This window comes from Apodemus sylvaticus, chromosome 15 (genome assembly GCF_947179515.1).
Source record: "Apodemus sylvaticus chromosome 15, mApoSyl1.1, whole genome shotgun sequence".
NCBI classification, from domain to species: domain Eukaryota; kingdom Metazoa; phylum Chordata; class Mammalia; order Rodentia; family Muridae; genus Apodemus; species Apodemus sylvaticus.
The window spans coordinates 78,845,005-78,859,619 of NC_067486.1; the positions used below are offsets into that span (position 1 = coordinate 78,845,005).

The 14,615-nt window shown below is 43.0% G+C and overlaps 1 protein-coding gene across 2 annotated transcripts in view; it reads right to left on the reverse strand.

Moving 5' to 3' along the window:
• Nucleotides 1-9,133: 9,133 nt before the first annotated feature.
• Nucleotides 9,134-14,615, reverse strand: part of Senp2 (SUMO specific peptidase 2) — a 38,007-nt gene continuing 32,525 nt past the window's right edge. For both annotated transcript variants that reach the window (XM_052158122.1, XM_052158123.1), the window contains exons 15-17: nt 13,653-13,737; nt 12,438-12,533; nt 9,134-10,392 (exon numbers count right to left, since the gene is read on the reverse strand). In XM_052158122.1, coding sequence (XP_052014082.1) covers nt 10,330-10,392; nt 12,438-12,533; nt 13,653-13,737 — 244 coding nt within the window. In that variant the 3' untranslated portion in view covers nt 9,134-10,329. The remainder of the gene's footprint in view (nt 10,393-12,437; nt 12,534-13,652; nt 13,738-14,615) is intronic.

Sequence of the window (14,615 nt, forward strand, 5' to 3'; positions counted from 1 at the left end):
CCCAACCCCCGTGAGACAGCCGAGCTGCATCACCGCTGGGCTCCGTGCAATGGCAGGGTTTCACCCCTGCGAGCCATTGCGCTACCCACTAGCGGGCAGACGGCATGGCAAAGCCAAGAATCCTCAGTGGTTTTCAGCCTTCCTAATTAACACGTGACCCTTTAGTGTGGTTCCTCAGAAAACTATTTTGTTGCTACTCTTCGTAACTAATTTTGCTACTGTTAAGAACTGTAAATATCTGTCTTGGTTTTTTATTTGTTAGGGTTTGACCACCCAGGGGTCTCAACCCATACGGATTGAGAACCACTGAATTAGCCGCATTCCTTCAGATTGTCCCTGTTTTAAGCAACAATACCAACAAATAGCTTTAAAATACGTAAACCTAACAACTGTCATGTTATAAGCTGGGGGAGCTGAAAACCTCCCAAAGTCACAGACGGTCCCAGCGTTGGGGGCTGGGGGAGGAAGATTCAGACCGAGGGAGGACTTTGGATTTCAGGAGAGATACAGGTTCAGCAAGTGACAAACAGAAACAACCACAGAGGTGTCTTGAATCTGAATGTATTTAGGAGCTCTAAAGTAAGGATTTTTATACACAAAGAGTTGGTATTACCATTTCAAAAGATGTAGCCAGTGAGGCAGGCACAATTATAACCATTTGGCACAAGGAAATGCAAAATCAATTAGGTATAAGTTTCCCATGTAACAGATTTAGAGGATCAATTTACAGATAACATCAATTTTTCTGACTGGAATATAGAGTCACTTGTAGTTATCAGTAAACCTTTAAAGAGAGTTTAAAGTTTCTTATACCCCCTGGGTCTTAATGAGTTTCCATGAGTGATCCTTATCTAACATTTAGTTTTTACCTTGTAAAAACCTCTTGACTTAATCAATGCTTTCCTACCACAGTGTCAGAGCCACCCTCCTCTACATACGCATAGCCATATAAATTTGCATGTTGCTGGGGGGTTGTGATTATGTAAATGACTATGAGGCAAAGTGTTGTAGTTTTTGTTTTTTAAAGATTTATTTTTTATTTTATTTTATGTAAGTATACTGTAGCTGTCTTTAGACACACCAGAAGAGGGCATCCGGTCTTATTACAGGTGGTTGTGAGCCACCATGTGGTTGTTGGGATTTGAACTCAGGACCTTTGGAAGAGTAGTCAGTGCTCTTAACTGCTGAGCCATCTCTCCAGCCAGTGTTGTAGTTCTTAAAAACAAGTTTGTGGCCAGTGATTCTACTTCAGAGAACAGATTATCGGCCCAGTCTATTAGGATCACCTTGTGAAAAGAAGAAATTGAAAGTAATACAAAGTGCTTTGAGAACTACGGCACAGAATTATCCTCTAACTAGAGAGTTCCGCAGCGGTTCCCAGGAGACTTCCTCCCCTCGGAGTAAAACGCCTCAGCCTGCGGAACTTTTTTTTTTTTTTTTTTTTTTTTTTTTTTTTGGGGGGGTTTTTTTTTTTGGTTTTTTTCGAGGCAGGGTTTCTCTGTGTAGCCCTGGCTGTCCTGGAACTCACTCTGTAGACCAGGCTGACCTCGAACTCAGAAATCCACCTGCCTCTGCCTCCCAAATTCTGGGATCACAGGGGTGTGCCACCACTGCCCGGCTCGGAACTTTTGTCATACAGAATCTACTGGGGTTGCTGTGGCACTCAGTGCATCAGTGAGTGTGCTGGCACCCGGCGCCAGGCTGTCTGCCTTGCTAAGACCACTGCTGGAAGATGGCTAGTTGCCGTGGGGGCTGGAGGAGCTCATCAGTCCCACCCCCGCCGGCAGAAGGGATGCAGATGTAGAGGTGGGTGCTGACGTGGAGCTGGCACAGCCAACAGGAACACAAACTAGAAGAAAGTGGGATTTGCTTTGCTTTGTTTTGTTTTATGAGATCCTAGTGTGCAGCCCTGACTGATGTGGTGAGACAGAGTGTGCAGTATGCTGCCCGGGAACTCACCACAATCTGGGCTCAGCCTCGCAAGGGCGGGGACTTCACCAGATTGCCTGGTAGGGACAGGTGTTAAAGGACAACACTTGACACCATGAAGTTACTACCTCAGTGGTGGACTGCCTAGGGGCAGATTGGTCCTAGAGAGAATATTCTCTTCAGCTACCATTATTGAGGCCTTTAGCATGCATCTCACACATAGAGGATACAATATGTGTGTATATACATATATGTGCACGCGTGTATGTGTGTGTGCATGCCAGTTAATGAGTTTATAAAAAGATAGAGTATGTTCTATGGGGGGGGGGTCTCAGCGGACCCAAGCCAAGGCACCCCTTCCCCAAGGGACCTGCCACACAACAACGGTATAATTATTCAGGCCATGAGGAGGGGAGTTAAGAGGGTAGTAGAGGCAGAGAAAGGCAGAGAGGGAGAGAGTAGAAAGGTAGAAGAGCCCTCCCCCAGACCCTTGGAAACTGAGGCAGGAGGATCTCATATTCAAGACCTGCCTGGGTCATCTAGTGAGACTCTTACCTCAAATTGAAAAATAAAGCCAGTGATCGCCTATAGATATATAGGCCCCAGGGTTAACTCACTTCTGAAAAATAAAGTTAAAAAAAAAAGGTTCAGATGTAGATTCTGCATTTTTTCTGATGAAATTTATAATGGGTTATGATACCCCCTCAAAAATTATGAAATAAAAGTTCAGAAGCAAAATCATTCCGTTTCAGGTGTCTTTATTCCACTTGGTTTCAGAAGAAAATCACGTTTGCTCCTGGTTGCAATGGTTGTGTTGTGCCGAGAGGATGGTGTGTGGCAGTCAGACATCAGCATTCACTGCCACTATTCACACACACACACACACACACACTCACACACACACACAAATAAAAACAGCAGCAACAGCTAGCTTAGTGAGGGTAGAGCCCACCTTTAATCCCAGCACTCAGGAGGCAGAGGCAGGCAGATATCTGTGAGTTCAAGGCTGGCCTGGTCTATGCAGTGAGCTCCTTCCTGTACACCCAGGGCTACACAGAGAAACCCTGTTTTGAAAAATCCAAAACCAATATTTTTTGAGATTATATTTTAATTACATTTCTCCTTTTGATTTCCTCCCTCCAAACCCTCCCATACACTTCTCCCCAGTCTTTCAAATTCTTATCCTTTTTTTTTAACTAATTGTGATTTGCATACATATATGTATATGATATGCATATATATTCCTAAATACAACCAGTTCGGTCCATATAATTTGGCACTGAACAGTCAATTGTTGTGCCCTTCTCTGGAAGGAGAAAGTGACCTCGGTTCCCAGACTTCCTGGGTTGTCTCTGGTTCACTGTGTAGGGTTGAGGTTGTGGGCTCTCGGTCCTGTTTGGCATGGTCATTGGCGTCTCCTTGCTCAGCTCATGTTTGGGGACTCGTGCTGGTGAGACTCTATGGGTGCAGTTTCTGATATTACTAGGAGATACAAACCCTACAGCAAACTACCTGATCTTACAATTTTACACCCTCTTCCACAATTTTCCCTGAGCTTTAGGCACTGGAGTGTTTTGTAGCTGTATCCATTGAGACTGGGCTCCACAACTTGGTTTGTGGGTTTCTGTAATATCCTATGATGAGGAGAAGTTTCCTTGATGATGAGAAATACACTTCTGTGCGTATAAAGACAAATGATTATAGTTTTTTATACAGATTATGCTGGTTTAGTGAATCAGTGTTTGTCGAGTCTCTTCCAATAACCATGACTTCACTAGTGCTGATTAGCATGAATGTCTTGTTGAGCTTGCATTAAGTCCAACTAGAGAGCAGTTGGTTACCACCAAGGTGTGTGTACCACTACTGCATCCTAGGGTTATGCTCTGTTGGTCATTGATGCTCAGAGGTGTCATAGCTGGGTGGGGCTGTTGGCTGCCTCCCTCCTTTGGACGCTTGCAGATAGGCTTCTGATACCATGAAAGCTAGTCCCCAGGGAGGGGAGTTTTCAGGTGTGTTTCAGTTCACGGATCTCTGGGCCGATTCTGAAGTGCATAGGGCCTTCAGCAATAAGTACTTACCTTCTAGCCCTGGGGAGTAACCAAGGGTAACAGTAATAGGCTACATGTTTTAGGAGTCTCTTAACCCTGGACACAACTCAAAAGAGGGCTTCCCCTGGATGGTTACTGGGGCTTTTGTTGGATGGTCTTTGTCTCTTGGAGGGAATACAATTAGTGTAGATGAGAAAGGTTCATTGAAATGTATATGTATGTACATCAAAATTTCTTATTTTTTTTAATAGTTAATAGTACGATTCCTTGTAGCTTTATTCAGATTTCCTTATTGGTTTTTGTCTGTCTTGGGGGTTGTTTTTTGTTTTTGAGACAGGATTTCTCTGTATCATTCTGCCTGTCCTGCAACTCGCTCTTTAAACAAGGCTGGCCTCAAACTCAGAGATCCATCTGCCTCTGCCTCCTGAGTGCTGGAGTTAAGGATGTGCACTGCAATCGCCACCCCCCCATCTCCCCCCAAGCTAGATGACCTTATTGCTATGTTCCCCACATCCCCTTCCTTCTGTATTTACCATCATCAGACTCTAAAGAGCCCCACCTTTCCCATTCCCCATATCAGATCACTTGTATTCTGCTATCCCTTTTCCCCTCTTCCCACCCCCTCCCAAAGGAGGTCCTTTTTCTATTTGTATCATGTCATTCCCCTGTTCCCTCCTTCTATCTCTTTTCTGTATTTACCTCCTTCCCACTCTCTAAGAACCCCACCCCCCACTACCCCACCCCTGCCTACCTATTTCCCTGATCAACCAAATCACTGGTATTTTGTTACTTCCCTCCCTATCTTGGCAATGATTCTGCTCTGATTTTCTATAGACTCTATCCTCACATCTGAAGATTTGGAGCTAGGAGCCTCCAACAAGAGAGACCACATGGTATTTGTCATTCTGGGTCTGGGTTACCTCACTCAATCTTTTCTACTTCTATCCAGTTGCCTGCAAAGTTCATGATGTCACTTGTTTTTACAGCTGATTAGGATTCCTTGTGTATATATACCACATTTCCATTATCCATCTGTTGGAGGACTTACTTCCAAACAGCAAAAAGAACAAGTCTTTTAATTTTGTCAAGTTTCCTTTTGTCAATTGTTGACCTTAATTCTTGGATGAATGGAGTCCTGTTCAAGAATCCTTGCACCTGTACCTGTAGAATACTGCTTGTGTTTTCTTCTAGCAGTTCAACTGTTTCAGGTTAAGGTCTTTGTTCCATTTGAAGTTAATTTTTCTGCAAAGTGATGATATGATTTCATTCTTTTGCACATGGACATCCAGTTTCCCGTGGACATCCAGTTTCCCATTACCATTTGTTGAAGATGCTGTCTTTCCTCCAGGTTGTTGCCTGAGTCTTAGTCAAATATCAAGTGGCTGAAGTTACATGGGTCTTCAAGTCACTGTCATGCCAACACCATACTGTTTTTGTTAGTCTGTGGAGTGGGTGGAGGTGGTCTGGGAGTGGAGTGGGTGGAGGAGGCCTGGGTGTGGACTGGGTGGAGGCGGTCTGGGTGTGGAGTGGGAGGTGGTGGAAGTCTGGGTGTGGAGTGGGTAGTAGAGTTCAACAGAATATTTATCTTCTATCAACATTTTATTTTCCTATCGTAGTACATATTAGTGATATTAAAGGAAGTTATAGAAGGCATCACTTGGGATCACACTTCATGACTGCCATGTGTTTGACATGTGACATGTACATAGTGTGGGGTTGGGGGTGGTAGAGCTTTTCTCTATATGTTCTTCTGACAGTTTCCTGTAAACAGTTTCGCAGGAGTCTGAGATAAAGACTCAGTATCACACTTTAAAAATGCTAGGCTGAGACCTTAGTTAGCTAGACATAGTTATAGATGCCTGTAATCCCAGCACTCAGGAAACTGAGGCAGGAGGATTGTGGTAGGCTTGAGGAGAGTATGAACTTTATTTTACAGTGAATTCCAAGCCAGCCTAGATTATTATAGAGACCTTTCTCAATACAAAGTAAAAACAAAAGACACTATTAAAATAAAACCTTCATGTTGGCTATGCATCTCCAGGCAGAAGACACACTCCACATATTCACTGAGCCAGATTCTGTTTTCTAAATCTGAATTTGTGTGTGTGTGTGTGTGTGTGTGTGTTGGGTGCATATAGAGGTCAGAGAACAATTTTTAGAAGTCAGTGCTCTCCGTCCCCCACAAGTTCTGAAGAGTGAACCCGGCTTCCTGTTGGGCCATCCTGTCAATCTCAGACTTCCTGTCTTATCACCTATATAGACAAGTAACAGGACTTCTACTGAACATATTTAGGAAGGGCCAATGTATAAATCCACAGATTTCCATCAAGTATCTGGAAGCTTCTGCCCTATTTGCCTAAGTTTAAATGGATCATCTTCAAACTGCTTGTGTCTTTCTCCCTCATTCTGTCTTTAAAAATCCTTTTATTTTGCTACCAGTGTTTTCAACTACAGTGGATGGTTTAGTTCAGTGATGGCACACTTGCCCAGAATACCGAAGTCACTGGATTAGAACCTCTGTCTGCACTGAGAAATGAAACAGAACATTTAGAGCTAGACAGACTGCTGTTGACTCCAGGCCAGTCTCATTTACGTATCATGAGGCAAGCAGGGCCCTGTCTCAACTTATTTTTAATTACATATTTTTTGTGCGTGTGAATGCAGGTGCCCAAGAAGGCCAAAAGAGAGAGCATTGCGTTCCCTGGGGCTAGAGTGCTCTTAACCACTGAGTCTTCTCTCCAGCTGACGCCCCCTGTGTATTTGTCCTGAGTGTATACCATGTGAGCATGTCCAGAGTCCAGAAGAGGGTGGTGGGTTCCCTGTAAACTGCAGCGTGGATGCTGGGATTCAAACTTATGGTCTTCAATAAAAACAGAAAGTGCTCTTTAACTGCTGAGCCATCTCCCAAGCCTGAAAAAGCAAACGTTCATTTCACACACACACACACAAAAAAAAAAAAAAAGAATAAAAAGGTATATATCTGTGTTGTGTATTGGACATAGAATAAAATATATTAATGAGTTTCAATTAAAAAACATAGGATATAGGATAAAACATATTAATGAGTTTCAATTAAGAAATCTAAAAACAGATTAATTTATTAGTAAGTAGATAAAATTATTCCAACACCCCCAAATAATGTGTATATTTAATAATTAAAAACAGTAAACTAGCAAGCCAGCTGTATCTCCAATTTACAAATAAGTTCTAAAAACTTACTTGACATAGAGGATTTCTCAAAATTAGTTCTCAAAGCCATTTCAATATGTGGGTTGACTGGCACTTCCAATTGTGTATTTGGGGTTTACTGCATCCTGGGAAGGCTAAGGTCCCAGCATCATGTACATCCTCGTGGTGAAGGTGAACACCCAGCATCCCTCGCAGTCAGTCCCCAAGTTGTGCTCAGGTCTGCAAGCAGGGGCTCTGACAGCCTTAGCTGGCACAGGTACAACAGGCAATCATCTACAGGGACAGCCAGCAGATGGCTCTCCATACCCAGCCCCAACACAAGGGAAAGCGGAGCGGAAGGCACTCGGCTACAGAGAGAGATGTCACCAGTAGTGTGTAGGTTTTAATTTTTACTCATTTTTAGACAGACTATGGGCTAAACAGAACAACACAACATTTCTTTTAGGTTCCAAAACTGAAATTTCACAAAAACATTACTGGCTTTAATTTTGCAGACTCACTAGCTACGCCAAGAGCTTTTTATCACTTACTTTTATTCCTCTTCTAAGCCGAATGTAACGATTCTGTTCCCCACACCCTTGTTTGTACAAAGAGCGACATGAGTGCCATGAGAGGCGTAGCTTGGAGTCCCTCAGGTAAGGCAGTGCCACCACAGCTCAATCATAGTTTCTATGCTCTATAAAAATCTACTGCCGGGCGGTGGTGGTGCACACCTGCAATTCCAGCACTCTGGGAGGCAGAGGCAGGTGGATTTCTGAGTTTGAGGCCAGCCTGGTCTACAGAGTGAGTTCCAAGACAGCCAGTGCTATACAGAGAAACCCTGTCTCGAAAAAAACCAAATCCAAAAAAAAAAAAAAAAAAAAAAAAAAATCTACTACATATCTACAGGAGTGTGGTTTACGCACTTTGGAGCAGATAAGTGTACACGAGAAGGCAGGTAGAGAGCGGAAGTTCTCTCCATCACTCTTCCGGTTCCTCCCAGGAAGGGTCTAATGACCCTGCCTCTCTTCTCTGGGAGCTGGGATTACAGATGTGAGCAGGTGCCCAGCTTGTTTGTTTAGAGATGCACTTGGCTGAGACTAAAAGCCAACTTAGCCTCACCACCAACCATCTCTCCAGCCTCCTGTTCTGAAGCTTAAGAATCTGTGTCCAGAGCACACGCGGGTGGCAAGCTTGAGGACACCTTCAAAGGCCACAGCAGCTGCAGCATCACTCACTGGGTGGAGGACAAATCACCATCCAGGCACGACTGAGCCAACAGAAACCACCCTACCCAATGTCCTTAAAATTGCTTTAAAATTTATTTATTTATTTATTTATTTATTTATTTATTTATTTATTTATTTTGGTCCATTTGTTGGTGTGTGCAAGTATGGAGGCCTGAGAACAATTTAGGGGAGTCAGTTTTCACCTTCTAGTGTGGGTACTGGGGATCAAATTCTGGTTAGGTAGCTATTTTGATAGGTCCCAATAATAATTCCCAGGTAGACTTCTAGCACCCAGTTTTTGGTAGTGTAGACACGATCAACTTCTGGGATCTTTTGATTATGCCAGCTGCCTGATCCAGGCCTCACTGCACAGTTCTTAGGTGCTGCAGACTAAAGGATGGGGTCCCTGTGTAGTCTGCTTGGAAGAGGATACAAGTTTACCCCTGACTTGTTAGACCACCTTCTCTCAGGTCTGGCTAGGCCACCTGGTCTCATGGGGTAGGCTCAGCCATTACAGTCCATACCACAGGCCCAGCGTCCATAATGAAGGCCACTTCAAGTCTCAGAGAAAACAGGTTAAAACAAGTTTCAACAGCTACAACCTCTGCTCAGCTGCCCGGGCTGCCCAGGAGCAGACTACTTCCGTCTGTGTCTAACGTGGAGTGTAGCTTCTCTAATTTCCTCCCTCCCCCACCTTTTTGTACCAGAACAACTTTGGAGGTCGAAGCAGAGAAAAAAGGCAAGATGATCAGCATAAACTTCTAGGTTCTGCCAGACAGTCTTTTATTACATCATAAAAGCAACACTAGGCACTAGATCTTGCAAAATATGCTCTGACCAACTTTCTGAAATTAAAAATGCATAACCACATCTGTAAGATTTTTAATGAACAAAAAAGTTAAATACAAACTTTCATATGCAAAATAGATGACTGTAAACCCGGCAACCTCAGAGCCAAGTGCTAAATCTCTCTCCAGAGGCTCAGTGGGGCTGGAGCAGGGCATGCTGATGAGCCAGGAACTTAATGTCAGCTTTATATATATATATATATTTAAAAAAAAACTCTGAGGAAAAATAGGCTTCAGTTGAGGAGCATCTTCTGATCAACAGCTCAGGCCAGCCCTTACCACTGTGAGGCTTATACTCAGCAGACCTGCTATTTAACATCTATGGTCACAGTTACTTTGAATCCAGTTTCAAGAGGAAGCCAAGCTACTTCAGTTCTAGAAAAGAAAGTCTCTAAGATGAGCACGCCGTGTTCTGAGGATGCAGACTGAGTTCCCTGGCCACATTTCCACGAACTGTGCCCGTGTCATAGCATCATACTCTCTAAAAGGCAGCCAGATGCCTACAATAGAACATCGTCATTTCTTCTGGCATTTTCAAGCCTTGAAAGAGAGAACCTTAACTGTATGTTGGCAGTTCCCACTCCAGCATTGGAGAAGTTAGCGAACACCTCCTTCCTCCCCCTGCTGAGATCTCTCTGCAGCAGGAAGTGGCAGTTTGATTAACATTCTTTTCAGAAATAAATAGTCCAAACAAATTATTTATAGCTAATTATAAAAGAGCAGTGGGAAAAGGGCACTGCCCAGTGTTTGCAAATGAGTGAGTGAATACGTGTGAACACAGACAGAACAAGTCAGATAACAAATCCTGCATTTCCCACATTCATATGGAAATAATGCTTTAAAACAAAACACATTAATTAGCATTTGTTCTTGTATGGGGTGAACAGTCCAGGGCTCTGAGCAGGCACAGCCTTACAAACAGGGTTGCAAGCAGCCCCTCCACACCTCTAGTCAGGGCCACTGTGGAGAGACCTTCATGCACTCTTGAGAGCTTAGTACCTGTTAGAGAAGAGAAATGATCGGGGACTTTTTAACCCACAATGCATGAGGTATATGGAAACATCCATGAAAGAACCACCAGCAGCTAGAAGACCAGGCGGGGCATTGTCACAGCAACTGCTGGTGAAGGATTTCCCACACCATCTTCTTCCGGAAGAGAGGCATCTGGTGCTGAAAAGAACCACAACTGTGTTATACACATCTGTGTGCAGCACAGCAGCCTTTAGGTGTCATAATAAAACAATGCACATGTCCTCTATGAGTGCCACGTGTTACATCTTGCACACGACTATTTCTAAAGCACAGGGACTGAGTCCTAGTCCCTATCTTCTTGACTACATCTCCAGGGTAGGGATTACAGGCATGTGTCACCATGTTTGACAAAGGTTTTTTGTTTATTTTGTTTGCTTGAGAAGGATCTTGCTAAACAGCTTAAGCTGGATGTGGCCACAAGCTTCCAGATGCCAGCCTCCATAGTTCTGGGTGACAAGTGATGACACCTAGTCTACATGCATATGTTAGGGCAGTAATTACATGTGCATATGCACTTACATGCTAAGAAAAACCAAAGCTGGATACAGAATCATATACTACAGGGCAAGAGTAAAAACATGCACCAAAATAGAAATGTCCATGCAGTGGCACAACAGGAAACATGGTGGCTACATTCTAAATGAACATCATTTAGAAAAATTTTTGTTTTTATAGTAAAAGTGACCTTAGAGCAGGAAGGTATGGCTCAGTGGTAGAGGTCTTGCCTAGTAATTATTAGGCCCTGTTTTCAATTTAAGTGATGTTTATTTAAAAGATGAAAACGAAACAAATCTACAATCTTATTTCTACTCAACCACAATCAATTTTGTTCCAAAAGCTGCTTATCCCCATGAAATCTCAAGTCACCCAGAAAAATCAAGTCCTTGTTGTTTACATTAGCTGACCATGGTGGTACACACCCGTAACCCCAAAGCTTTAGAGAGAAGCTAAGAAACGCAGCTCAGGAGCCTGGGGCTCGTCTGGCTCCTCACTCCCCCTGTGTCAGTAAACAGGAAAGCGAGAGACACTCGGTGTTTTCACCAAGAATCACTGCCATGTTTTCTGAGTGACAAAATGCAAAACACCCAAAACTCTTTGTGACTCAGACATCCACTCCCACCCGATACAATTTACATTCCAGCTGGGAGGTGGGCGTCTGTACCTTTAATTCCAGCACTTGGAAGGCAGAGGCATGCACAATCTCTGAGTCTGAGAACAGCCTTGGCTACATAGAGAAACCTTGTCTCAAAAAAAATCAAAACTGAAGTTCACATCTTTGCCCTGTTCATGGTGCATTGCTATAAATATGCAAATCTATCCATTTTCAGAGGATATATATGGCAAAAATCTTAATTAAAAAAAATCACAGGGTTGCTATTTTTTTTTTGAGACAGTATCACTATGTAGTGATGGTTGGCCCAGCAGCACTCACTACGCAAACCAGGCTGGCCTGAACCTCACAGACCCTCCCTCCTCCAGTCTCTGCTTCTCTAGTGCTGGGATTAGAGAGATGCACTACCATGCCCAGTAAAGCACAACATTTATTCCTAGAAAACAACTGAGACTAATCAGTACTGAGTACTTTCTTCGAGACCAGAAAGATATAAATTCAGCAGGGGAGTCCAGTTTACTTCATGTTCCTCCAAAGCATTTAGTTCTACTATTCAATAAGCAGTTTGTTTGGCAGTTAGGAACTATCAAATAAAGGTCTATGAATGAGAAATAGTTTTAGTTGGGGTCAACTCTGGCTGTACCTAAATTGGATCCACTATCAAACAGAAATATAAAAGTTTCTGATGTACCTGCATTTCCTCTCAAGTACACCACACTGTGCAGAAGGAAAGCGCATTCATCCCTGTGTCCATCCTAGCCTCGGGTGAGTCCTCACAGGCCCAGCTCCCCGCTATCATCTATTCTCACACGCCTCTCTCTAGCTAAAAATAACAGTAACACACATGAGCCAATCAAAACTGGAGTTGAAGGACAAACAAGCTATCCCCTGGTCATCAGAGAGCAGGACAGGCCTAAGAATGCACGCTACAACAGAGCACGCACTGCTTCTGGCAAGAAGGGGCCTTACCCAAGGTTCTTAGCAATAGTATTGTTCACTGCAAGAGCCTGAAGTGTGCCAGGCGCTGCCAAAGCGTACTACCAAGTAAGACACAAGAAGCAGCTGGACTCACCTGAGTAAATGTGATAGGTTTGTCCCTAGAAATATAATCTGCATATTTACAAGTAAACATTCCACAATCACTCCCATTCAACTGTTGAGGAATCTCCTAAAACCAAAGAAACAGAAAAGAGGAAGAGGTAAATATCGTTACAGAGTTCCTTAGTCTCTCTCTACAGACTGTGGGAAGCAGCATGCTGAATCTGCTGTGGCAAACAGACGTACACGAGCGCAAGCCCTGGTTCTCTCTCTGTGGTGTAAAGCCCTAGCCACGGTACAGTGCAGGAGACCACACAACACAGAAGCATTTCATAGAAGGAAGAGGAAGTGAGAGCTCTTCTACTAGAAAGCAAAACAAAGCCCAACACACAGCGAGTGAGGGCTGAGAAAAGAGGACCCACATCTGGCTTACTATAAGAATCTAGTGGCTCTGTGTGTGGGACCCTTTCCCACTACTGGGTTTCCTCAGTAGGAGGAAATGTTCTTACTGCAACGATGTGCCATGAGAGGCATCCCTTTCTAAAGAGAAAGGGGGGACAGGTGGATGGAGTGGGTTGGGGGAGGGGATAGGAGGGAATGACTGGAGGAGAGAAGGGAAGGGAAACTGTAGTTTGGATGTAAAATAAACTAATTAATTAAAAAATACTGTCGACATTTCAAAAGTATTATCAACTTTAAAAGGGGAAAGGGTCATTCAGGTAGATATGAAACAGAGGAATCTGCTCAATACTGCAAAGGTCACATCCTCTTAACAAACAGGACAAGTGCTCGCTGCTAAGGATCCTGCCAGGTTCAAGTGAGCTGAGAAAACCTCAGAGGCTGTCATCAATTAAGATCATGCTGTAGGGTTAGTCCTGTCCCTGAGGCGGAAACACAAGCAGGAACAAGCAGCTCTAAGTACACAGAAGACAAATCTACATGGAACAAGCTGTGTGCCCAGGCCTGTGTCATCACCCCAGGCTTGGTCATTAGACATAACGGCTATAGGAGAACAACACAGGGAGGCTTACTCCACTGCTGAATCTCACACTGGATGACAACAGCTTCCCTCTGATTCCCAAATGTAGGTCCAATTGGGAAAGGAAAGGGAGCATGCCCACCACATGTACAGACAATGGGGTCTCACACACATACCACACAGCATACTTTAGGAAAATGTGTGAAGGAAGAAAGAAAACGGAAAGGTGTCCAGGCCTGAGCGAGTGAACCGGAGATGAGCCTCACTTACATGTGGCTTCATGCTGTAGTGTGTCCACTCTAAGAGATTGAGATCTGTATTTCTTTTGGTCTTGCTTTCATCCTGTAAATACTGACTAAAGGGAACAAGAACAAAGAATGAATGTATCAATGAAGGCCCAAGAGAGCACCCACTGTGATTAAAAAGGACTGTGATGTTTAGCAGGGATGACATTCTCAAATCTGGATCTATTTAGTTTTTAGAAATCTAACTTTTATTTTTTAGGTTTTCCTCCCCTGCTAGTAAAAAATATACATGTTAAAAGATATCATACTTACTTAAAAAAAAAAAAAAAAAAAAGCAAAACCCTTACAACAGACACTGGATGTTTCTAGTTCTCTATACCATTTCTATATATACAATTAAAGAATTCACCACTAATACCAGGCTTTTCAAGCCACTCCATAAGAAGAAAGAAAAGGAAGAACTACTTCCAAGTCAAAGGCAGATGAAGACATGAGGTGGGGATGGAGGCAGATTAACTAACTTCCCTGATAAATTTAAACACAAGACGAAATACTTGCAAACTGAAGTCAAGAACACATTGAAAAGACCATTCATGGTGATAAAGTTGTCAGTGCAGCGTGATCAAGGTTCAACGTGTGTAACTTAATCAATGTTCTGAATTATATGAATGGACTCAAGGACAGAAATCCCATGGATAGCTTTAGAGACGTAGAAAAAAAAACTGACAAAACAACATTACTTCATGTTAAAGGTTCTAAAGAAGCTTGAATTAGGGGAAAATTATTTGTTTGCTTGTTTTTTGAGAAAAATTTAATTTTCCATTATAAGAACAAGTAAACTCTACTAAGAGTTTACTTATATAATTCTTTACTAAAAGAATTTGGTATCTTAAATATTTCTTCTCTTATACTTTTTGTATGAGATAAAAGAGCTATACTAAAATACTGAAGAAAAAGAAAAACGAATTGTTAACTTCTTTGTTACTTG